At 44.2% G+C, this 25,217-nt stretch overlaps 1 protein-coding gene across 4 annotated transcripts in view; it reads left to right on the top strand.

The window, feature by feature from the left end:
- ncoa6 (nuclear receptor coactivator 6) overlaps positions 1-25,217 on the top strand; it is a 72,970-nt gene extending 47,753 nt beyond the window's left edge. For 2 of the 4 annotated variants that reach the window (XM_063041127.1, XM_063041126.1), the window contains 4 exons: positions 2,951-3,016; positions 3,842-3,878; positions 7,346-7,503; positions 24,431-25,217. In XM_063041127.1, coding sequence (XP_062897197.1) covers positions 2,951-3,016; positions 3,842-3,878; positions 7,346-7,503; positions 24,431-24,483 — 314 coding nt within the window. In that variant the 3' untranslated portion in view covers positions 24,484-25,217. The remainder of the gene's footprint in view (positions 1-2,950; positions 3,017-3,841; positions 3,879-7,345; positions 7,504-24,430) is intronic. The other 2 variants (XM_063041129.1, XM_063041128.1) reach the window with 1 other exon arrangement.

Raw genomic sequence — 25,217 nt, 5'->3', positions numbered from 1 at the left:
TCTATTGGAGCCAGAAGCATGGCAACACTTGCGTGCTGCCCCCAGCACGTCCTTGGACTGTGACTGTCCAAACAACACATTTCACTGTGTTTTGATGTACATGTGACAAATAAAGCTAACCATGAGGGAAACAGAAAAAATTTAAAATTTTCCCAAGGTGAATTGGCATTGGGCTTTGTTTGATTGAGGCTTACCTGCAGACTGTCCCTTCCATACTACAGTTCTGTTGTATGATGTAGGATGAGGCCAATCAGCTTATTGAAACAACGCTGTCTCTCAAAACAATTGTGTTGGTCTCTTTCCCCATTGAATTTTCTGTAACCCATTCACACTTGCTGGACCCCAAGATACTCTTTTCTGAATCAAGGTAATCTATGAAGACCTCTTTGTTCTGATGCCAGTAATGGCCTGGATCCTGTAAATCCGGGGAGATTAATGTCTTCACTCTGACAGACAGAATAAAGAATCTGAAGGTTTGCTTCATTTAACTGTTGGACTAGCAGTGAGATGTACTTTTGATTCAATGATTGTTTAATGTCATTTCCAGTCCAGTACACAAGTGTAAAGGAAAATGGGGTCATCATTACTCTAGATCCATTGCAGCATAGAAAAAAAACACAGTAAGATAAACAACACAATAATAAAAAAACAAAATAGAAATATAAATATGAGATGACTTGTACACATTGATTATATGTCCATAAAGTGATACTGGGCACACGAGTGTCTATGCATAAGGTGGCTGGCAGGAAATGATGAAGTAATGGTGGGTTAGTGGGTGGAGCCTTACTGCTTGGGAAAGTAACTGTTTTTGAGTGTGGTGGTCCTAGCGTGGATACTAGCAGCCTCTCTGATGGGAGTGGGACAAACAGTAGACAAACAGCAGGGTGGGTGGGGTCCTTCGTGATGTAACTGGTCCTTTTCTAAAAGCTTTCTGTATATATGTCCTTGATGGTGGGTAGGCTGATGCCAGTGATGCCTTGGGCAGTTTTGACTACCCGTTGTAGAACCTTCCTGACCATCGCAGTATAGTTTCCGTATCATGCAGCACCCTCTACTGTGCATGTGTAGAATGCTATGGTAAATGATGTACTTTTGATGTGGTATGTATTGGAGAATCAATCTGCTGGACTTTCGCAGGTATCATCTCACTTGTGTTGAAGAGAAAGATTAACTTTTTGTCAAGTACATCAAAGCATACAGTGAAAAATGTCATTTGCATCAACAACCAACACGGTCCGAGAATGTGCTGGGGGCACCTCACAAGTGTCACCATGCTTCCAGCACCAACATTGCATGCTTACAACTAACTATCCCTTACAACTAACTATCCCTAACTCATATGTCTTTGCAATGTGGAAAGAAACCTAAGTGGTCATGGAGAGAACATACAAACTCCTTATTGTCAGCATGGGGACTGAACACTGATCTTTCAATCACTGGTGCTGGTAATCTGTATGGAAAGGAGTTTACAACACCTTTCCCATGCAGGTGCTGTTTTGTGTGAGCATGTTCTAATATTTCTCTGCCTTAGCTAACAAAACTGGCAATAGAGCTTTTAAAATCAGTCTTCCCACCAAATGTGTCATTTTATAAGATCAGATTAATTTGAGACTTCTCTCTTCATTGGCTTGGATACTTGGATTTGGTGGTTGCATTATGGCTATAGAACAGACCTCAGTCCTCCAGTTGGACATCAACCACCCGCTAGCTGCAGCAATTGATGGATTGAGCTTAGTGATGATGATCACCACCCTACAAGGTGAAGGACTCTACACAAAGCAACCTGCAAATTTCACATCCTCAAGCACATTGTAAGCTTTGAGCCCCTTTGAAACTTCACTGTGTAAATCTGATGGTGATCTTTATGGTTGAAATCCAGAACTTCCAGAAGACATGCTAAACCAAAGTTATTTGTCCTTCAACCCTTGGTTTGAACTGGGAAAGAGAGGAAGCATATTGGTTAAAATTGGCCAAATTGTTATAAGTGGTATGTACCTTGATGTAGAAGCCAGGTTTCTCATCTAACAATGGAAATTTTGTGCCATTGATCCAGAGAATTGAAATTGAATTCAGCTTTATTTTCTTGAGATACCAAATACTAGTACAAAAAAAAGTTTTGTCTCATGAATGGTAAATGTGAAACTACTGGATTATCACCGGATTCCATAAGAAGATTATCTTCTTAGTCTGCCCATAACATGATTCCAGATCCACTAATGTGTTGGTGATTTTTTTTTTACTGTTTCCTAACTTCGGGGTAGTTGGGGGTGGCCATTTAATTCTAATGTTTCCAGCAATGTACACACCCCATCAACGCATGGTTAGCTAATAAATTAAAAGTGGGAGGAATAGGGACAAAACTTGCCATTATACATACATATGTGTAAAACATCTAGTGTGTGAAGGGAAGTTTGTTTAATTGTTTATGTTCCTGCTATTAACGGTCATTATGAGCGATGTTTGAGGCTTACAGTTTGCAAATTGATGTGTGTTAACACACACAACATGCTGGAGAAGCTTCGTAGGTCAGGCAGCATCTGTGGAAAGGAGTGAGCAGTTGATGTACTGAAACTGGAAAAGAAGGGGCAGAAGCTAGAATAAGATGGAGGGAGCAGAAGGAGTACAAGCTGGCCAGTGATGGGTGAGACCAGGTGAGGGGGAACGTAGGTGGTTGCAGGAAGGAGGGTTAAGTAAGAAGATGGGAGGTGATAGGTGAGAAAGTTAAGGGGCTGAAGAAGGAGGAATCTGATGGGAGAGGAGAGTGGACCAATGGGGAGAAAGGGAAGGAGGAGGGGCACCATTTCAAAAGTGCTTCTGAATCCAGGGATTGAAAAACTGCATCTAAAAAAAGCATTTGTTTGTTATCTAGGCTCACATACTTAATATAATCTAAGATGAATGTCCACTGAGCTATTTATTGTTTAAGAATATTTTCTTTTGTTTTTAGCACCCCAAGTTGTTCCAGAGCAAATATCCCCCAATTCAGTGCAACAAGGGACCACAGTGAAAAATGGTAAGGTGATGCCTTCAAAAGATGAATCTCTAAATAACTGGAAAGAAACATTTGATTCTTCAAGTAGTACACTCCTTTACAACTGATCACTCGTATAATGATGCATATGAGATTGGACTGTGTTAACATGACAGTTTAACAGTGCTATATCTATTTGCATCAAAAACATTCATGAAAACTTCCCTGATGTCCATCCATTCTGAGCCATTAAGGGTTTATGTTTGATCCCTGGTCTGTAATGAGTTAGCTGCTCTCAGCTACAGCATCAGAGGGATGCTAAAGCTGGTATGGAAACAAAAGATTGCTTGGGATCTTTGGTGGTATGTTCAACAAGCAACCCACTTGGTGAATTGTAAGGGTAACACAGATGCCATTTAAGTTGGCTTTGAACTCCTGTACCATGGTAGCACATACAAAATGCTGGAGGAACTCAGTAGGTCAGGCAGTTTCTTCCCCCTTCCTTTCCAGTCCTGATGGAGGGTCTTGGCCCAAAACATCGACTCTGTATTCCTTTCCGTAGATACTGCCTGACCTGCTGACTGTGTGTTACTTTGGATTTCTAGCATATGCAGAATGTCCTGTGTTCCTGCACCATGATTTAGCTTCCATGGTCAGCCATGTCATTGAAAAGTGGGTAAGGCTCAGTGAGTTTTATAGCCTATTCCTTGTGAGCTTTTGTGTTTCTTATTCGTCCTCCCCATTTTGTCATGATTTTTCTTTATAAAAGGTGGATTAATGCTTAACAGCTGTAAAGGATTTTTCAAACAAGCATTTTGCTGTCAAAATAACATGATCCATTAAGCAGATTTTGTTTTGTGTGTGCAGGAGAAGACTTGAATGTTGCAAATGAAGTGGCTCAGAGGTAGGTGTATATATACAATTATTAATATAATGAAATTTAGAGTTAGAGATTTAAATATTGATTCACAACCTTTGATTAAAGGTTATGGATAGAAAAGCATATGGTGCAATGGCCTTCATCATTTGTGGGATCGAGATTGGGAGCTGAGAGGTAATGTTGCAGCTATATAGGACCTTGGTCAGACCCCACTTAAAGTACTGTGCTCAGTTCTGGTTGTCTCACTATAATGTGGAAACCATAGAAAGGATGCAGAGGAGATTTTCAAGGATGTTGCCTGGATTGGGGAGCATGCCTTATGAGAATAGGTTGAGTGAACTTGGCCTTTTTTCCTTGGAGCAACGGAGGATGAGAGGTGACCTGATAGAGGTGTATAAGATGATGAGAGGTATTGATCGTTTGGATAGTCGGAGGCTTTTTCCCAGGGCTGAAATGGCTGGCACGAGAGGGCACAGTTTTAAGGTGCTTAAGGTTTTTTACGCAGAGAGTGGTGAGTGCGTGGAATGGGCTGGCGGCGACGGTGATGGAGGCAGATACAATGGGGTCTTTTAAGAGACTCCTGGACAGGTATATGGAGCTCAGAAAAATAGAGGGCTATGGGTAATTTCTCAGGTAAGGGCTTGTACTGTGCTGTAGGTTTTCTATGTTTCTATGTTTTTAGTTGAACTGTAGAAAATTTCCAGTGCAGAAGGCTATGATTCTAAAATTTCCACGTATATTAGGCATGAATACATTCCTGTCATAGAACACTACAGCACAGAAGCAGGCCCTTCAGCCCATTTAGTCCATGCCAAGCTATTTATCTGCTTAGACCTATTGACCTGCACCCAGACCATAGCCCTCCCTACCCCTCCCATCCATGTACATATCCAAATTTCTCCCAAATATTGAAATCAAACCTGCGTCCACCACTTACATTGACAGCTCATTCCACGTTCTCACCACCCTCTGAGTGAAGACATTCCCCCTCATTTTCCCCTTTAACCTGTGACCTCTTATTCTGGTGTCACCCAACCTCTGTGGAAAATACTTGTGTGCATTTACCTTATCTATACCCCTCCATAATTTTGTATAGCTCTATCAAATCTCCTCTCAATCTTCGACTTTGTAGGGAATAAAGTCTTAATTTTATTCCTAGTTCTGGTGGTAATTCAAGTGTCATTGAGCCAGATATGTGAAAGAATTGAGAGTCACAGGTTGAAAACAAGCTACTTTAACTTGCTGTTTCAGCTTAATTTAATATTTTTGGAATGAAAGATCCTTAACTTTAGACAAGCTCATGGGGTTTAAAACTGAAGCAACATCAAGCTGCAAATCCAATCTACCCATTTTTGAATTCTCATTTCTGAACTTTTTTCCCATTTAAAGGATTCTAAATTTAAAATAAGACAATTGAACCAAGAATCAATTATGTAATTACTCTGCACTCCAATCAATTTTAATATTTTGTTTTGTTGTTTGAAGTTGGATGACACTGTAGCGTAGTAGTTAACAACGCTTTATGGTACAGGTGAACCCCGGTTCAATTTCCACCAGTGCATGTAATGAGTTTGTGTTCTCACCATGACTGCGTGGGTTTCCTCAGGGTGCTTCGGTTTCTTCCCACAATCCAAAGACATTCTAGTTGGTAGCTTAATTAGTCTTTGTAAATTGTCCTGTGATTAGGCTAGGATTAAATCGGAGCATTGCTGGGCGGCATGGCTCATTGGGTAAGAAAGGCCTATTCTGTGCTGTATCACAATAAATAAATAAACATTTACAAAGTAGCAGCAGGCTGGTCATTACCACCCGTAGCTCCATAGATTTTTAAAAAATCTTCTGTACAAAGCAATTGTTCAACTTCTCAGCCCACTACAGGTGACCTAGCAGAGATTTGGAGCCTTTCTAAAATGCAGGCTCTAGTGCTACATTGAACAGCTCTGAATTCTTACATTTAATGTTATTTTTAGGTATAATAGTTTAAAGTTGCTTTTTTGTGACTTTTCCGGGAGAAAAAGCAATATAAGTTTTTGGCAAAACAGGGGTTTTGTAAGTGTAGTGATCTGTAGGTAATGCAAACACTTCAGTTCCATCTTACAATGAGGCATCCTCTGCATGACTCAAAGTTCTTTTCATTTATATCAACTTTTTTGGTCAGTTTTGGACACCCCTACATCTCAAGTCATTGTCACCAATTGGATGGTTAATTCAGATTTCTTCACCATCACGTTGACAGAATGGGGAGATTCCCATGGGCAACTGAGCAGAGATTGATATATTGTCTTGTGCTGAACTATTTGACCTCAGTTTAAGCGATTCTTTTACCATGGAGTGTTATGGTCAAGAGGCACAATTGTCTGCTGTTGATTGAAATGCAAATTCTGACTATTCAGTGGCAAAGTCTATTTACGGCCATTGATCTAAAAGTCACCCAACCATTTATTACCAATAGTTGAGGTCTTGTTTACATGAAAATCAGAGCTCATTGCTTTTAAGACAAGGGTGGGAAAGGTTAGATTCTAGAAGATGGTTGGCTGCCACTGACTAGTGGTGTTCCACAGGGATCTGCATTGGGACTGATTCTTTTTACATTATATGTCAATGATTCAGATGATGGAATTGATGGCTTTTGTTGCAATAGGAAGATAGATGGAGGGGTAGGTAGTTTTGAAGAAATAACAAGGCTACAGAAGGACGTAGACAGATTAGACAAATGCAGAAAGAGGTGGCAAATGGAATACAGTATCAGGAAGTATATGGTCATGCACTTTGGTAGTAGACTATTTTCTAAATGGAGAGAAAGTTCAAAAAACTGAGGTGCAAATTGCTTGTGCAGGATTCCCTGAAGGTTAATTGGCAGGTTGAGTTGGTGGTAAGGAAGGCAAATGCAAAGTTAGCATTCATTTTGAGAGGACTAGAATATAAAAGCAAGGAAATAATGTTGAGGCTTTATAATGCACTGATGAGGCCTCACTTTGAGTATTATGAGCAGTTTTGGGCCCCTGAGAAATGATGTGCTGAAATTGGAAAAGGTTCAAAGGAGGTTCACGAAAATGATTCCAGGATTGAACAATGTCATATGAAGAGTGTTTGATGGCTCTGGGTATGTATTCACTAGAATTCGGAAGAACATGGGGTGCCCTCATTAAAACCTATTGAATGGTGAAAGGCCTTAATAGAGTGGATGTGGAGAGGGTTTTTCTTATGGTGGGAGAGTCCAAGATCAGAGGACATGGCTTCAGAATAGAAGGACATTCTTAAGGCAGAGGTTGATAGATTCTTGATTTGTCAGGCATGAGGGGATACAAGGAGAAGGAAAGAGATTGGGGCTGAGAGGGAAAATGGGCCAAATGGCCGAATTCTGCTCGTATGTCTTATGGATCTCCACTGTTATGACTGAAACAAAAATTGCACCTATAAATTACCCTTTTGCTTTTTGTGCAAATTTACAGTTTTAAGCATTTTCTCATTTCTCTCTTCTTCCGCGATAGTGAAGCAAAAAATACTCTAGAGAAATCGAAAAGTCCTACCAGAAAAAACTCAAAAAGTGAAAAGGAGAGCGAGGAGGCTTCATCTCTTCAGGAATCTTCTGAAAATGGGCAACGGAAGAGGGCTTCACGACCAGGCTCTACAACGGGGGGCGTAAAAGGTAAACCTCCTGTTGCTATTTATTTATTTGTTTTATATTTATTTAAAGATACAGCATAATAACAGGCCCTTCCAGCCTGACGCGTCCACTCCCACCCAATTACACCCATGTGACCAATTAACCAAGTAAACCTCACATGGCTTTGGAACATGGGAGGAAACTAGAGCACCCTGAACAAACTCATACAATCATGGGGAGAACGAACAAACTCCTTACAGACGGAATTGAACCCAGGTCGCTGGTGCTGTAATAGTTTGCATTCACTGCTACGCTAACAGATTGACCTAAATAATCCCAGCTTTTAATATTCCAAGGTTCTTGCTACAGTGGTAAAGTAATAGAAACCCACTGCTAACCACCATGCCAATCTATACTAATCCCACTAACTGCATCAGTTCCATATCCTTCTGCCTTGCTCACTTGAGTACCTGTTCAGATGTCTTCTGAATATTACTTTTCCCATCACTGACTTGTCATCTGGAATGACCTACTTTGTATGAAAAATTTACCCCTCAGATTCTCTTTAGACCTCCTCCTGCTCACCATGAACCCATGCTCTTTAGCTTTAGGTAGTCCTACCATGGGAAACAGACACTGGTCTCCACAGACTATTGGTGCCTCCCAGAATTTCATATATAGGTTTCCCCCGCCATCTGAAGGTAGAGCATTCCTATGAAACCGTTCGTAAGCTGGAATGTCGTAAAGCGAGGAAGCAATTACTATTTATTTATATGGGAAAAATTTGTGAGCGTTCGCAGACCCAAAAAATAACCTACCAAATCATGCCAAATAACACATAAAACCTAAAATAACAGTAATATATAGTAAAAGCAGGAATGATATGATAAATACACAGCCTATATAAAGTAGAAAAACTTTTCTACAATCATTGCCGCACTGTTCTCCGTAGCGAAAATCTCACGCAAGTGCTCTCGACAGAAACACGGCGCAAGCGCTCTCGGCAGAAACACTCTCTCCAGTAACCTTTAAGCGATGAAGCTGCCAAATCATACCAAATAACGCATAAAAATACACAGCCTATATAAAGTAGAAATAATGTATGTACAGTGTACTATCACTTACTGGAATTGGGAAGACAGCGCCGAGCACACTGATGACAGTGTGTTAGGCTGAGTTGTTGGAGGTTGGGGTGGTGCAGTGGTCCCCAACCTCCAGGCTGCGGACCGATACTGATCCACGAAGCATGCAGGGATGCAGCGGTGGCTGGGACGCACCCAGCACATCTTTAAGAAAAAAGCTGAAATAAACAAGCTAATTAATTAGGTGCCGCCTGGCATGTAAATGTTGGCCCAGATCAGAAGCGACGCAATCGGCAATCGCTTCTGATCTGGGCCGACATTTAGGAGGGAGGAGAAGATGGCGGCAAGTCACAGCGCGTGCAGCCGTTCCAAATGATATCGATATGTGTTAACTAGGGGGCCATGCACAATCCTGATTTGATGGAGACAGCCATGAGAAGCACGGATCGAACACCTGGAGGAACTTCTGAAATGCCCGCTTTGCTGCCACTGCTACTGTGTGATTGAGAATCTCCGGAGGGGAAGGCCCAAATCCTCGGCTTTACCTGTTGCCAGTTGCCAGGGCCGGGGTCGAAGCGCTCGGCAGAGATGGTGTTGCGTGTCGGAGAGCTGGTCAGAGGCTCAGAGATTTCGGAGGGACTCAGAGTCGGACTGTGGTCAGGTGCTTCCAGGATGCTGCATTGGCAAGTTTGCGGCGCTGGAGGTTCACAGTCTGCGTGAGATGATGGGACTTTCGAGAGACTTTGAGACTTTTACCGTGCCCATGGACTGTTCTTATCAAATTACGGTATTGCTTTGCACTGTTGTGTCTATATGTTATAATTATGTGGTTTTTGTCAGTTTTTAAGTCGGTTTGTCATGTGTTTCTGTGAAATCATTCTGGAAAAACATTGCATTATTTCTTAATGCATGCATTACTAAATGACAATAAAAGAGGACTGTGTGTCCTCATAATCTAATCATAATCTAAATCTCACGCAGTTGCTTCACATTCAGTTCCTGGACGACTTCACTTTCAGTCCGTTCGCTACTGCATTCAGTTTCGATTGTTATCCTTTCCTCTTCCAATTGCATCAGCTCTTCATCTATCCGTTCTTGGTCATGGGATGGCAAAACCTCTTCAACATCATCTTCGTCAACTTCCACAAGCCAAACTCACTTTGTCCTTACTTCGTTCACCACAACCGAAATGCTTATTTATGTCTAGATTTACGCTAAGTGTAACACCTTTACGAGCTCTTTTAGGCTTTTCCGATACCGTAGAACTCATCTTGCAAACGGCTGCTCACAGGCACATGTTTAAGCAATACTGGCTAGAATGCAGTTCCGGGGGAGGAGCTTGTCTGTTCGGGGCGTGCGATGCCTTTTCTTCGTAACAGTGAAAACACCTTTTAGCGAAAACGGGTAACTAATGTAGGTTTTTTGTAACAGCGAGGTTCGTAAAGTCAATGTTCGAAAAGCGGGGGACACCTGTACCTCTATCACATTACCTCTCCACCTCCTTCGCTACAGGGAAAAAAATAAACACCCAGCTTATCCAATTTCCCTCAAATTTGTAATGACTAGTGTATGCAGTTTTTTGCTCAGTGATGACAATGTGCACACTGAACAATTTCTTCAATAAAAACAGTATAAATAAGCCAATTCTAAAATCTGCAGACAAATCATCACAAACTCCACGTTGTCAACACTGTCCACATCGGAAACCAGAAAAGGAAATGTGATTGTGTACGATCGTGAAATACACTTAACATGCCAATGAGGTAGATGGTGACGACCTTTTGTGCACAGTTTAAATTCCTTTTGTACACTTGTAGCAAAAGATGTGTGTGCTCACACACGCACACACCTTAGAAGGAACACTGAGCCTATCCATTCTCTCCTTACAACTCAAGCTCTTCAAGCCAGGCAACATCCATGTGAATATTGTCGGCTCCATCTTTCCTATAGCATGGCAACCAGAATTGCGCACAGCACTCCATGCAGTTAATAACTAACACGTTGTACAATTGTAACATGACTTCCAAGCTCAGTACCTCAGCTGATGATGTCAAACATGCCATATGTTGCCTTCACCCATCTGTTCACCTGTTTGTTACGTTCAGTAACTATGCACTTGTATCTTAAGGTCTCTCTTCAATGACACTCCCTGAGGCCCAGCTATTCATGGTGTGTGTCAGAATCTGGTTTATTATCACTGACATATGTTTTGAAATTTATTGGTTCGTATTATAATTTATAACATTTTATATTTTGCAGCAGTACAGTGAAATACAATGTTATAAATTATTGAAAATGCTTAAATAAAATAAATGAGAAGTGTAAGAGAGAGTTAGAAAAAAATGAGGTAGTATTCATGCGTTCATTGTTGGTTCAACAATCTGATGGCAGAGGGGAGGAAGTGTCTGTCTTCAGACTTCGTTCTGATGGTAGTAGTGAGAAGGGGGCATTCTCTGGGTGCTTTGGCTTAACTTTCTCAATGCATCATTGCATATTTGTGTGAGTTGTATCATACCTACCATTTCTGTGCCCACTTCCCTTGCTGTTCTCTCATTGTCCACTGTACCAATAATTTTGGTGTAATCTGTAGACTTGCTGATCTTGCCACTTGCATTCTCATCCAAAACATTAATACATATGACTTATATATGGACCCAGTACCAATCCCTGTGGGACACCATTGAATTCAAGACAACGATCTGAAAAGCAACCACCCTCTTCCAATAGCCACTACCATCTTCTGCCTCCTAGTATTAAGCAAATTTTGTATCCAGTTTGCTATTATGCCTTCAATCCACTGTTCCAACCTTCCAGACTAGCCTACTGTGCAGGATGTTGTCAGAGGACTTGCCAAAATCTGTATGGACTGTTTATAAATTCCTTTTAAATGTAACGGCCTTTGCCCCAACTGACTCCCATTGCCTAGGGTGAATAGCCGTCGACCCTGCCAAACAGTGCAAATGCTTTGGTGTGGATACGGTGTGAGATGCCCAATGACCAGCCACGACACAAATATGAAACAATATACCAAGTGCGAGTAAAGAATTATACTTTATAACAAATTTTGGTGATGGGTTAGTAGCAACAACCAAAAGAAAAGGTGCCACATAAGTAACCTACCAGTCTTGTGCACATCATATTTTAATACGTTGGAGCTCACGCCTCCGATTCCATCTACACTGTCCTTCTGAGACTCCGGCCACCATCTGAACCCTCGAGGTCCGGTATCTGCCGCCCTGGAACCACTGTCCGTTCTCCACATGTCAGTCCTCTCGACACACCTCCCAAAAAAGCCCGCGCTCCTCAACTCAGCACACATATACAATATATCATAACATGACTTCCATTGGCTAGCAAAATGAATACAATTTCCATTATCACATAGTATAATCCAAACATTGCTGTTACAGAGAACCCCTTGCTCAGCAGTAAACAGTACAAAAAGCCATTTTAGTATAACACATCAGAGAAACCATTTTGGTAATAAGCGATTAACAGTTAACAGACCATCTAGTATTACTGAAAACCCTACATAGACAACTACCCAAAAAAACTGATTAAATTGATGGGACATAATTTCCCATGCACAAAACCATGTTGACTTGCTTTAATAGTCCAAAGTCTTTCCAGATGCAAATAAATCCTGTGTCAGAATCTCTTCCAATAACTTTCCCATGAGTGATGCAAAGGTTCAAGCATGTGGTTCCCTGCCTTGCAACACACACAAAATTTGCTGGTGAACGCAGCAGGCCAGGCCGCATCTCTAGGAAGAGGTACAGTCGACGTTTCGGGCCGAAACTCTTCATCAGGACGTCCTCAAAGGCACAACATGATCTATGTTCCAGCCATCCTGTACCTTGCCTGTGGCTAAAGATACAAAAACCTGTGCCAAGGCCCCAGCAAATCTCTTCCCTTGCTTCCCATAACACTCTAGGATATACTTGACCTGGCCGAAGCAATGTATTGACCATTGTTTCAAGACCTCCATTACTACCTCCTTCATAAAGGGGCAGCACAGTAGCATAATGGTTAGCACAACGCTGTTATGGCTCAGGGTGTCAGAGTTCGGTGTTCAATTCTGACACTGTGTGTAGGAAGTTTGCATGTCCTTTCCATGAGCACATAGGTTTCCTCTGGGTGCTCCGGTTTCCTCCCACAGTTCAAAGACATAGTGGTTCGTGGGTTACACACACACACAAAATGCTGCAGGAACTCAGCAGGCCAGGCAGCATCTATGGAAAACAGTACAGTTGACGTTTTGGGTCGAGACCCTTCAGCAGGACTGGAGAAAAAAAAGAGTAGATTTAAAAGGTGGGGGGGAGGGGAGGAAGAAACACAGAGTGATGGGTGAAACTGGGAGGGGGAGGGTTGAAGTAAACAGCTGGGAAGTTGATTGGTGAAAGAGATACAGGGCTGGAGGAGGGAAACTAATAGAGGACAGAAACCCATGGAAAAAAGAAGAAAGGGGAGGAGCACCAGAGGGAGGCAATGGGCAGGCAAGGAGATGATGTGAGAGGGAAAGGGGGATGTGGAATGGAAGTGTGGCCATTACTGGAAGTTAGAGAAGTCAATGTTCATGCCATCAGGTTGGAGGCTACTCAGACTGAATATAAGGTGTTGTTTCTCCAACCTGAGTGTGGCCTCATCACGGCAGTAGAGGAGGCGATGGATGGACTTGTCGGAATGGGAAGTGGAATTAAAATGGGTGGCCACTGGGAGATCCAGCTTTATCCTACGGACGGAGTGTAGGTGCTCGGGGAAGTGGCCTCTCAATCTAAGTCGGGTCTCACCGATATATAAGAGGACACATTGGGAGCACCGGATACGGTAGATGGCCCCAACAGACTCACAGGTGAAGTGTCACCTCACCTGGAAGGACTGTTTGGGGCCCTGAGTGGTAGTGAGGGAGGAGTTGTAGGGGCAGGTACAGAACTTGTTCTGTTTGCTAGGATAAAACCAGGAGGGAGGGACAAATTGACAAGGGAGTCACCTAGGGAGCGATCCCTGCAGAAATCAGAAAGTGGTGGGGGGGGGTGGGGAGGGAAAAATGTGCTTGGTGGTGGCTTCCTGTTGGAGATGGTGGAAGTTCTGGAGAATTATGAGCTGAACGCGGAGGCTAGTGGGGTGGTAGATGAGGACAAGAGAAACCTTTTCCCTCGTAGGGTGGCAAGAGGTTGTGGTGAGGGCAGACGTATATGAAATGGAAGAGATGCGGTTGGTGGAGGAAGGGAGGCCCCTTTCTTTGAAGGAGGAGGACATCATCGTCATTCTGGAATGAAAAGCCTCATCCTGAGAGCGGATGCTCTCACCACCAAGCACATCTTTCCCTCCACACCCCCTAATGCATTCTGCAGGATTCATTCCCTACGTGATTCCCTTGTCCATTCATCCCTCCCCACTGATGTCCCTCCTGGCACCTATCCTTGTGTAACTTTCGGTTTGGCTAGCGGCTTAATCTAGGGGAAGACAGCCCGGCCAAAATCTTGTTTGGGTGGATGCTGCGTGATGTGTCCCCGTTACAAATCAGTACCACAAAATAACAAACCAGTACACAATGTGATTAAACAATTGAGCTTTATAATTCTTAATTTGACTATATGGTTAGTAAAGAATCCAAAAAAAAAGGAAAGGACCCATTCTCATGAAAGAGTCTAATGTGCAATGTTGGAGCTCACTGATAGGGCCGTTCGTCCACCATCGACCTCCTCCAATCGTCGCTGACCTTCGGTCCCTCGCTCCAAGTCCACTCTGTCCAGCGGTCTACCAACTCTCTCCATTCACGTCTTCTCCCCTCATCTCTCCCCGGCAAAAGACCACGAAATCCCTGCTCCCAGACCCACAAGAACGAACAACCTCCCTCTCATTGGAGAGCCCCACATTCCAAAGCCCATTATCTCTAGTCATAACCCAAACACTCTCCCCTCACCAAATTTAGTCATGTCCTCATGACGTTGAGATAATTCGCCAACCCTTTCTGCAAAGCACAAAGTCCAATACAAGTGCATAAGACAGTGACATAGCTCCCCAAAATGGTCACACTCTGTTCTCCTGGTGCTATGTAGGCCAGTCTATCCGGTGGTCTCCTAATTCTCTGAGACCTCTGCAACCCCTCACCTAACTCTTCAGGTTCAGACACTACTGGGGATACTTATGGTCTATCTGGCGAGGCCTCCCCGACCTATCACTCGTGCCCACCTGCAACTCGGACCCACGGTCCTGTGCCCAAGCCCCACTTCATCCCTTGCAGGGACCCACTGCAACCCAGGCTGTCCACAGGTAGCCCACCCACCCACTTCACCTGACTCAGCAGGAGAAGTGCTGGAACTCTCTTCCTTAATCAATGGTGAGTTAGCAAAAGGCAGCATATACCACACATCCAGGTCCTCATCCTCCAAATCAGTATCCCTTGCAGGGGTGAGGGCCGGCCTAACTTCTCCTGCTGTGGACTCTGCAGACGCCCCGTGTTTCCGCAGAGTCCTCTTACTAGGTGTAGTCTCCGAGTCTGGCTCTGGGTCTACTTGCACCTCTTGTCCCAGGGGCAGCAGGTGGTTCTGATGGAGATCCTTGACAGGCCCATTCCCATCCTCTGGTTTCACCCAGAAAACTGGTAGGTTTGGCACTTGACTCTCCACATAGGGTTTGGCTGCCCAGTTGTCTGCCAACTTGTGTTTCCTAGGTAGCCCCAAATTCTTTGTGAGGATCCAGTGTCCCGGCAGGAGTTGGGAGAACCTCACCTTTTGATTATACCTCCTCTTATTTCTTTGATTCTTCTTGGCAGCCGCGACCCCAGCTGATTCATAAACCCTTTTCAGCTCTTTTCTCATATCCAACACATACTTCAGACAAGTCTTCGGTGGTAAATCGCCCTCATCAGTCCCAAAGCAAAGGTCAGTGGGCAACCTCACCTCGTGCCCAAACATCAGATAGTATGGTGAGTGCCCGGTAGCTTCATTTTGGGTACAGTTGTAACTGTGGACCAGATGTCCAATATGTTGACTCCACCTGCTCTTCTTGCTGACCTCCAAGGTCCCGAGCATGTCTAGCAAGGTCCGATTAAACCTTTCGGGCTGGGGATCACCCTGTGGTCATAGGCCGTGGTCCTCAACTTCTGGACTCCAAGCATGCCCAGTAATTCATGGATGAGTCTGCTCTTGAAATCCCGTCCATGATCACCATGGATCCACCTGGGAAGGCCATAATAAATGAAATACTTCTCCCATAACACTTTAGCCACCGTGGACGCTCTCTGGTCCTTGGTAGGAAAATCCTGTGCTTATCTGGTGTAGTGGTCCTTGATGACTAAGACATTCGCCACGTTGCCTGCATCGTGTTCTATGGACAGGAAATCCATGCACACCAGGTCCTGGGGCCCTGCACTCTGCAAGTGGAACAAGGAAGCTGCCCGCATAGGCAGCGTCTTCCGCTATATGCATCGAGTGCACGACTTGCAGTGTTCTCCAACCTCCAACTTCATTTGGAGTCAGTAAAACCGGTCTCTGAGCAATCCATAGGTCTTTTCCACCCCCAAATGTCCAGAATCATCATGAAGTGACTTCAGCGCAATCCTCCGATACTTCTTGGGCAGAAACCACTGGCAACTTCGAGGTTGGTCTGGGGTGATGTGACCCGGTATAGGATCTGGTTCCGCAACTCCAACTGAGGCCATTCTTTCAGTAATGGAGGCACCACCACATGTTTCGTCTTCTCTGCTGGAGCCATGTCTCCCTTTTTGACCGCTGACCAAATGATACAGATGCCTGGGTCATCTCGCTGAGCAGCTGCCACTTCCCCAGAACTCAATTCCGCCAGCTGATTTGTCTTCAGAGCCGTCAGGTTACAGTAAACTTGGGGAATGGCGTCATCTGAAGCTCCCAATTGATCCACCACTCGATCCTGCCCCTCTTTCCCCTCTGCCTTTACAGTGATAGCAAACTGACACATGACCTTCACCCCTGGGACAGGAACGCTCATCCCTGTCCAGTCCCTCATGTGCCCTTTGATACAAAGCATCAGCATCAATGTTCCTGCTTCCCGGCCAGTACTTCAGGCTGAAATCATAGGCAGACAACGTCGTCAACCACCGATGGCCTGTGGCATCCAGTTTCGCCGAGGTCAGGATATAAGTTAGGGGGTTGTTGTCTGTTCTCACCTCAAACTTGGCCCCGTAGGGGTAGTCACTCAGCTTATCCACCACAGCCCATTTCAGCGCCAGAAACTCCAACTTGTGCATGGGATAGTTTTTCTTGAAGGGCGACAGACTCCGGCTGACAAATGCAACAGGTCTTAACCCGGTGCCCTGATACAGGACGCCCCCTAAGCCCTCTCGGCAGGCATTCGCGTGCAGTACATACGGCAATCGGGGGTCCGCAAGAGCCAGCACTAGCGCCTGGGTCAGCAGCTCCTTCAGCGACTGAAAGGCCTCCTCACATTTTGTGTCCCATCTCGGTCCAAAGGGCTCCAATGTGCTAAGATACTCTCCACCCTCCTGTCCTTTCTCCCCCTCCCTTTCTTCCCCAAGAGAGCGTAACCGCTCAGAAGCTGATTCAGCGGGTGACTCACTTTCGTGTAGCCTTTCACAAACCTCCGGTAGTAACCACAGAACCCAAGGAACGAGAGCACAGTCTGGGGTCTTAGCCAAGTGGTCATTGCCTCTATCGTAACCGAATCTGTAGCTAGTCCATCCCGTGAGACTATGTGCCCAACATAGCTAATAGACATTTGACAGAATTGGCACTTGTCCAGGGAAAGTTTTAACCCTTCAGCTTTCTGGCAGCCCAGCACCTTCAGCAGCCTCGCTTCATGTTCTTCCAAGGCGGATCCAAACACTGAGGTCATCCAGATACACCAATACCTCAAGCAAGTTCGTATCCCCCACTGTCTTCTCCACAACCCACTGGAAGGTTGTAAGGTCTCCCGATATGCCCCGGGGCATCCTTTTGAACTGGGAAAAATCCCAGGGGACAAATAAATGCTGTCTTCCCTTTGTCAGCCTCACTTATGGGGACCTGGCAATATCCACACCTCAAGTCCAGCACACTAAACCACTTCGCACCACTCAGGCAGGGCAGCACGTCTTCAATCCTCAGGACCGTATACTGGTCAGGGACGGTGTGCCTGTTCAGAGTCCTATAGTCCACGCAGATCCGTACAAGGTGACCTCCCTCTTCGTAGTGATCCTGACAATTGCTGCCATCCTGCTCACCTGTACAACCGAGGGATTCTGCGATTCGGGCCTCACCAGTACCCCAGCAGAAAATCCCAACTCCCCCTCGTGGTCTTCCACTAAAAGGGCCTCGCCCTCAGGCACTCCAGGAAATTTGGGGGTCCCCATCACTCTCGCTACTTCCCTGAGCCGTACCACCATTGGCTTCGACTGGGTGAACCACACAGTCCCTTATCTAAATTCGATATCTGGCCAGTGCAGCCACTTACTTCCTCAAAAGCAGCTCAAAACACCAGGTGCACGGACAATGTTCCCAGAAAGCTCTCGCCAGCCTTCTCCTTGCAGACCCCATGAGCCTCCTCACAAGAGGGGTGTTGGTCCCCACCAGAACTGAAACGCCGCCCTTCTCAACAGGGTCCGGACAAACCAGCACTAATGTATCAAGGGCCTCAGATACTACCACATCGACCTCCGAGAACTCCAACTTCACTGACAAATAACCGTCGTACGGATAATCACTAGCACTAAGCCCCCAAATTTTCCGTGCCCTGAATGAGGTCAATGGTAAATGCTTCAGATTCTGGGTGTAGAACAAATGGTACAACAACGTGACCTGCGACCCGGTGTCGAGTATGACTTTAGCATAAATACCCTCTATTTGTAGCAACATGCTGGAACATGGTCCCACTAAGCCTTCAGGAATAGGGCCTTTCATTTTCAGGGGTTCCTTGGTATATTGCTGGGAATGTGTTCCCCCAGAGACACCAGGCCGTTCCCTCACTGGGTGTCCTTCTAAGTTTTCCCAACGACTCTCTCTGCTTGGGTACCCGGGGGCTCACTCTCCTTCTGGCGTGACACCTGCCAGCAGCCCTCCGCATTGTTCGTCCTCTTAGGGGATCCGACCCCTGCCCCCCCCAATCAGCTCCATCATATGGGGGGGCCACACCCGCTGATAACAGCTGACGTATCTCCGTTCTCAACTCTGCTCCAACCTCCTCTACCACTCCCTGGTGTAGACTATCCGTGGTCACTTCGCCACAGGAAACCACTACTGAGGACTGTACCCTGCTGATGGAGGTCTCCCGCGCCTCCGACACGTTGTCTTCTTCCCATACCTCTCTGATCGGCTCAACAAAAGATCGTCGTGTCTTATGAGACTGTTGAAGACCCCAATCAGGTCATGGGACTGGGCGCCCCTGACTACCTGGTCCACCTCAGTTGCCTGAATGACCCCTCTGTGCTGCAAGCAATTTAGCTGCCAATCTAGCTGAAAAATAAAAGCAGAAAGCTTCTCCCCCTTCTTCTGACGCATGTTCTGAAACTCCACCATGAGCTCCATTAGGCTTTCTGTTGGGCCAAAAGCATTGTCCAGTGCTTGCATGTAATTGACAGCTGTCACTAAGGGATACTGCAACCTGACGGCTCTCACAACATCCGCAGCCCACCCACTCAAGCTCTCAACCAATCTCTGCTGCTTTACATCATCAGAGCTCTGCCACTCATCTAACCACTGAGAGGTCTGCTCCGCCCTAGTCTCATACTCCTCTTCCCATTTAGGGGTGGGCGTTGTTCCAGAGAATAGGCGGACCCTACCAAAGCTGGGGCTTTGAACCTGGGCATTTTTCTGTTTATTCTCCAGAGAGGTAAGGGCGGATGCTAACTCAGAATTCTCACTCTTCACTGGGGGCTGTGGACTAACTAGACATTCCAAATTGGATCATTCCTTCCCCTCACTCCTCAGAAACAATAGAACCCTGTCTTTGAAATCTCTGCCCCCAGCTACTGCTATGTCAGCACTGGTCTGCATTAAAATGAGAGCTGCGCCCGCCATCTTATCAAATCTCCGGCCACAATTGCAACTTTAACAGTACTTAACAGGTGAATTAACAATTCATGCGGAGTGCGAATATCTACCCCACTGGTTCAATGCTCAGGGTAATCACACAGCATCCAATGAAATCAATCCTGGACAAGCCCCCACAATTGTAACTCAGTTCATCTAGCGGCTTAATCGAGGGGAAGACGGCCCTTGGCCCAGCCAAGCTTAAGAAATCTTGTTTGGGCGGATGCTGTGCAATGTATCCCCTGTTACAAATCAGTAGCATGAAATAACAAACAATACGCAATATGTGATTAAATGATTGAGCTTTATAATTCTTAATTTGACTATATGGTTAGTAAAAAATCAAAAAAAGAAAAAGACCCATTCTCATGAAAGAGTCTAATGTGCAATGTCGGAGCTCACTGATAAGGCCGTTAGTCCACTATCGATCTCCGAGCGTCAATGACCTTCAGACCCTCGCTCCAAGTCCACTCTGTCCAGCAGTCTACCAACTCTCTCCATTTGTGTCTTCTCTCCTCATCCCGGCAAAAAAAAAAGCGAAATTCCTGCTCCCAGACCCACAAGAAAGAACAACATCCCTCTCATTGGATAGCCCCACATTCCAAAACCCCGTTATCTCTAGTTATAACCCAAACACTTCTGCTACATAGCAGTGAAACCTTAAAGTGCGTTACACTTGCAAGTGGAACAAGTGATATATCTGCCCCTACACCACCTCCCTCACTACCATTCAGGGCCCCAAACAGTCCTACCAGGTGAGGTGACATTTCACCTGTGAGTCTGTTGGGGTCATCTACTGTATCTGGTGCTCCTGGTGTGGCCTCCTGTATATTGGTGAGACCCAGTGTAGATTGAGAGGCCACTTTGCCGAGTACCTACACTCCGTTCGCCGGAAAAAGTAGGATCTCCCAGTGGCCACCCATTTTAATTCCACTTCCCATTCTGACATTTGCATCCATGGCCTCCTCTACTGTTGTGATGAGGCCACACTCAGGTTGGTGGAACAACACCTTGTAATCAGTTTGGGTAGCCTCCAACCTGATGGCATGAACATCGATTTCTCTAACTTCCAGTATTGCCCCCCCCCCATTCCCCATCCCCTTTTCTCTCTCTAACTTTATCTCGTTGCCTGCCCATCACCTCTCTTTGGTGCTCCTCCCCCTTTTTCTTTTCCTGTGGCCATCTGTCCTCTCCTATCAGATTCCCCCTTTTCCAGCCCTGTTTCTCTTTCACCAATCAACTTCCAGCTCTTTATTTCACCCCTCCCCCTCCCAGTTTCACCTATCACGTGTTTCTTCCTTAATTCTGACTCATCTTTTTTTTTCCTCCAGTCCTGCTGAGGGGTCTTGGCCCGAAATGTGGACTGTATTCTTTTTCCATAGATGCTGGCTGGCCTGCTGAATTCCTCCAGGGTTCTGAGTGTGTTGCTTGGATTTCCAGTATCTGCAGATTTTCTCTTGTTTGTGACTCTTGTTAGTAGGTTAATTGATCACTGTAAATTGCCCTGTGATTAGGCTAGGGTTAAATAGGTCAAAGGCTGTGCAGTGTGGCTCGTTGGACCAAAAGGGTCTGTTCTGCTTTTTATAAATAATGTTGGTATGCTTCAGAACGTCATGGTTCTTTCCTCTGAACTTACTAGTTTACATGTACCTTTCCATGTCAAGTACAAACAAAAGTATTAACTTAAGACCCTGTGTAGTTAGTGGCTGTGCACTCAGACTACTACACTTATCTTTAAGGGGAAGTATTCTCTCCCTTGTTACTCTTTTGCTTTTAATATACTTGTTGAATCTTTTAAGATATTCCTGTAACCCATCTGCCAGGGATATCACGTGGCCCCTTTTGTCCTCCTAACATCCTCCTTGAGTATGCCCCTACACATACTCTGCTTGGCCCCAGTAGGTGACTGTTCTATCTTAAAACTATGCTGATTGGTGGGTAAACAACAGGAATTCTGCAGATGCTGGAAATTCAAGCAACATACATCAAAGTTGCTGGTGAACGCAGCAGCAACTTTGATGTACGCTGATTGGTGGGTTCTGTTTTTCATTGAATTTTCTGATTTGTGGGAAGATTTGTTATAAATATCTTCCTATGTGGCCTCTTGCCCATGACCGTTATCGCATAATTAATTAGAATCAGACCCCAAATGCATGCCTGGTACACCTACTGGGCTCTATTGTCATTGGCGATTAACTAGGCTCTGAAAACTCACACTTGTTCCTCAATTGCACTTCCTTTACTTGTGCACAAGGAGAAAAGTCTGGCCTCTTGTCACCAAATTGTCCTAAAGTTTGAACAAAGAAATGCCTTTTTATACAGAAGCTGACTAGTTGGATACAGATATTGGCCAATTGGAGACCTTGTGGATATTCAAATTGCTTATTAGCATAATCAATCATGAATTGCACTAATATAATACAGGTATCAATAGCCACTAGAATCTACACATTAAAGGCTAATACTAATTCTGAGGTAGTAAAGTAACTGTCCAATAGTAACATGCACAAAGTGCTGGAAGAACTCAACAGGCCATGTAGCATCTATGGAAAAGAGTAAACAGTCAACGTTTCAGCCAAGACCCTTCATCAGGACTGGAAAAAAAGATAGTTCATAGTAAATGTCTTTATTTGCATCTTTATCTCTATATATTAAATGGCTGTGGTCCCCTTCTGTGCATAGGGAAGCAATGCTCTTCAAAGAGCTTTCTTGACTGTGATGGCTGCAAATTATCTGTAAACTGTCCTTGCCTGCACACTGTCTTAACCCTTGCCTTGTCAAGCCAACACACTAAGCTGGGACTGCTTAAAATCACACCCATCCATGGTGAGCTCTGTGCTACCCAGTGAAACCACCCTACTCGCATGTTAGCTGCACAAGCTATAAAGGAATATGTGTACCATCAGATTGCACAAACTGAAATCACTTTAGTATCATTAGACCTTGTAATCTTGTCATTTCCATCTCAAGTACCAGTCTTTTCAGAGTTTTGATCTCATCATCATTACATGCCGTGTGGTATGACATGAGTGATCATGGTCTCATGGCTATGATTGTTCTTGGCAAATTTCTACAGAAGTGGTTTTCCATTGCTGCCTTCTGGGCAGTGTTTGCATAACCTGGGCTGGTGATATGCACCACTTGCTCAGAATATCTGCACCTTGCCCAAGTGTGATCTGCAGGCTAGTGGAGGTAAGGAGTGCATTTCACCTCCTTTGGTTGAGACATATCTCCACTCTGTTATAGCTGCCCCAATTAGCCTTAAATAATCTTTCTTCAAGGTTGAGGAGTCTGGCCATTGGCCATGGTTGCCTTCCCCTTTTGTTGTCAAGGACTCCCTTTCCCATGTATATAGATATTAGATATTTACCTTGAGCCACTGTGTGGGCTCCCAACTATATGTGCACTTAAGGAGCCAAGCGGTCTTTGTGTCCCAACTTGTGTCCAGGAAAGCAAGGGATGGTGAAAATGGAGTTCAATACCAAGTTAGCATCTTGTTCTCCAAAGCAGGCTTGCTCTGGTTGAAAACTAAGGAGTCACCATGGGACCTTGAGCCTCTTGTCTGCTCTCAAGTGTACTGTGACTGTGTACAACATACATTGCTGCACCCAAATTTGTAAAATTAAGGGTTGGTAGAATTAGTTGCTGAAATGCATTGGGAATATTTGTTGTATTTGTGTTAATTTGCTCCAATGTCATATGGTCTTAACAATTAAAGGTATACTTTTTGTTCAAGTAATGCCAGATTACCTTACCAGTGAAGGTTTTCTCCTTGGGGCAGGGGCAGGGTAAGAAACTGGGTCACAAATTTTTCAACTTACAAAGAAGGACTACTGCGTGGAGTAACTTGGGTATTAAATTATTCATGAACCCTATCTCTGAGGTAGAGACCTGAAATGATCTTACAAAATTGTGTCCTACCATGCACAAATTACAAATTAAACCAAAAGCACTCTTAGGATGTAGAATTCTGTGCTGGGTTTTATAAGGTCAAAAAATATGTAATTTGTTTTGCCAATCACTGCAACTCATTCTCTAGAATGTTGATCAAGAGGGCATATTTTAAAAGGAAGTTTAGAAAAGTGGTGATAAGCCCGTTACATAAAACAAATCAGTACAGGTACAAGCCCCTCAGACTACACTATGTGTGCCAAAGACAATGCAGAATGAATTTAATTCTCTCCTGCCTGCGAATGATCCATATCCTTGCATTCCCTGCTTATCTGTGTGTCTAACTGCCTTTTAAATGCCACTATTGTATCTGCTTCCACTCTCCCAGCAGTCCATTCCAGACAAGTTTTTTTAAAAAACTTGCCCTGCACATCTTTAATCTTCCTCCCCTCTCACCTTAAAATTGACATTTTTACCCTATCTATGCTTCTCAATCTTTCTATTAGGAGTCACCTCAGCATCTGGTGCTCTAATGTTTTGAGTATTCGCTGATCTTAATCTAGTCTTCGCCCAGTATCCATCTTTTATAGGACCATAAGACATAGGGACAGAATTAGGCCATTTGGCCATTGAGTCTGTTCTGCCATTCCACCATGGTTGATTTATTATTCCTCAAACCCATTCTCCTCATAACCTTTGATGCCCTGACTAGTCAAGAACTATTGACCTCTGCTTTAACTATACTATGTCCTTCGGTACTAAATGTTTGTGAATTCTGTAAGTGGAATTTTCCAGGGCACTTACTCTATTGGATTAATGTTTGCTTATTACATTTAATGCCTAACAATTCAGACAATGTATTGTTCATTAGACAATATTCCCACTGCAGCACCTCCAGATAATTCTGCCAGATGGAACACAGGTCTTGACCTGTGGCTCAGAAATAGTCACTGCTGTTGTAATAATTGCCTCTTCTCTTCTTTCTCCTAGACACCAGCACAGCCACCAGCCCTACACAAACAAAACGAAGGAAATCCAAATAAAATCTCTCAATTGTAAACCTGTGAAAGTGTAAATGTTTGTGAATTTAAATAATTTTTCCAAGCTACTTTTCTATCATGAAATTGTGTATAGAGTACTGTTTTAATATTTGTCCCACTGAAATGTGACTTGAAAGATTTTTTTTGAATCCTGAAACTTTAAACAAGATCGTACAGCCAGTAAAATCCCCCACTGGAATGTAACTGTACTGGTAATTTTTGCAAAGATAAAGTTGTCAGATTTTGTCACTGTCACCAACCTTGGTAAAATATAGTATGTTATTTTTAATTTGATATTTACTGTTAAATTGTGTTAAGTCTTAAATACTGTATGTGAATATTTGTATAAGGGTGTAATAAAGCCCATTGCTACTGGATGTTGAGTGTGAAGCAGAACCCCTTACCAGCAAGTTTATATAGTCACATACCTTGTGAAATATTCTCTATCCATTCTTTCAGGTATCGGTCCCACCAGTAGCTGTTGCCGTCTCTAGTGCCAGTGGCAAACAGACTTTCAAAGTATGGATCCCTCTACAGACTGCTGTTGAGTACAGCCCACAAAAGAACTATACAGCGGAGGGCAGTTGTAATAATTTTAATTATGTTGGTAATTTGCTTACACTCTTCACCCCAGTCTATATTTACACTAATAAGATTTTGTACAGACGTGTAGTTTGCCCCACTTGTATCAATAACATTAAATGTTCAAATGAAAATTAGTTGCAAATCTTGGTTAT

This window comes from Mobula hypostoma, chromosome 2 (genome assembly GCF_963921235.1).
Source record: "Mobula hypostoma chromosome 2, sMobHyp1.1, whole genome shotgun sequence".
Lineage (NCBI taxonomy): Eukaryota > Metazoa > Chordata > Chondrichthyes > Myliobatiformes > Myliobatidae > Mobula > Mobula hypostoma.
The sequence above is the reverse complement of the archived record's forward strand: the minus strand, read 5'-3'. Positions and strand labels throughout refer to the sequence as shown.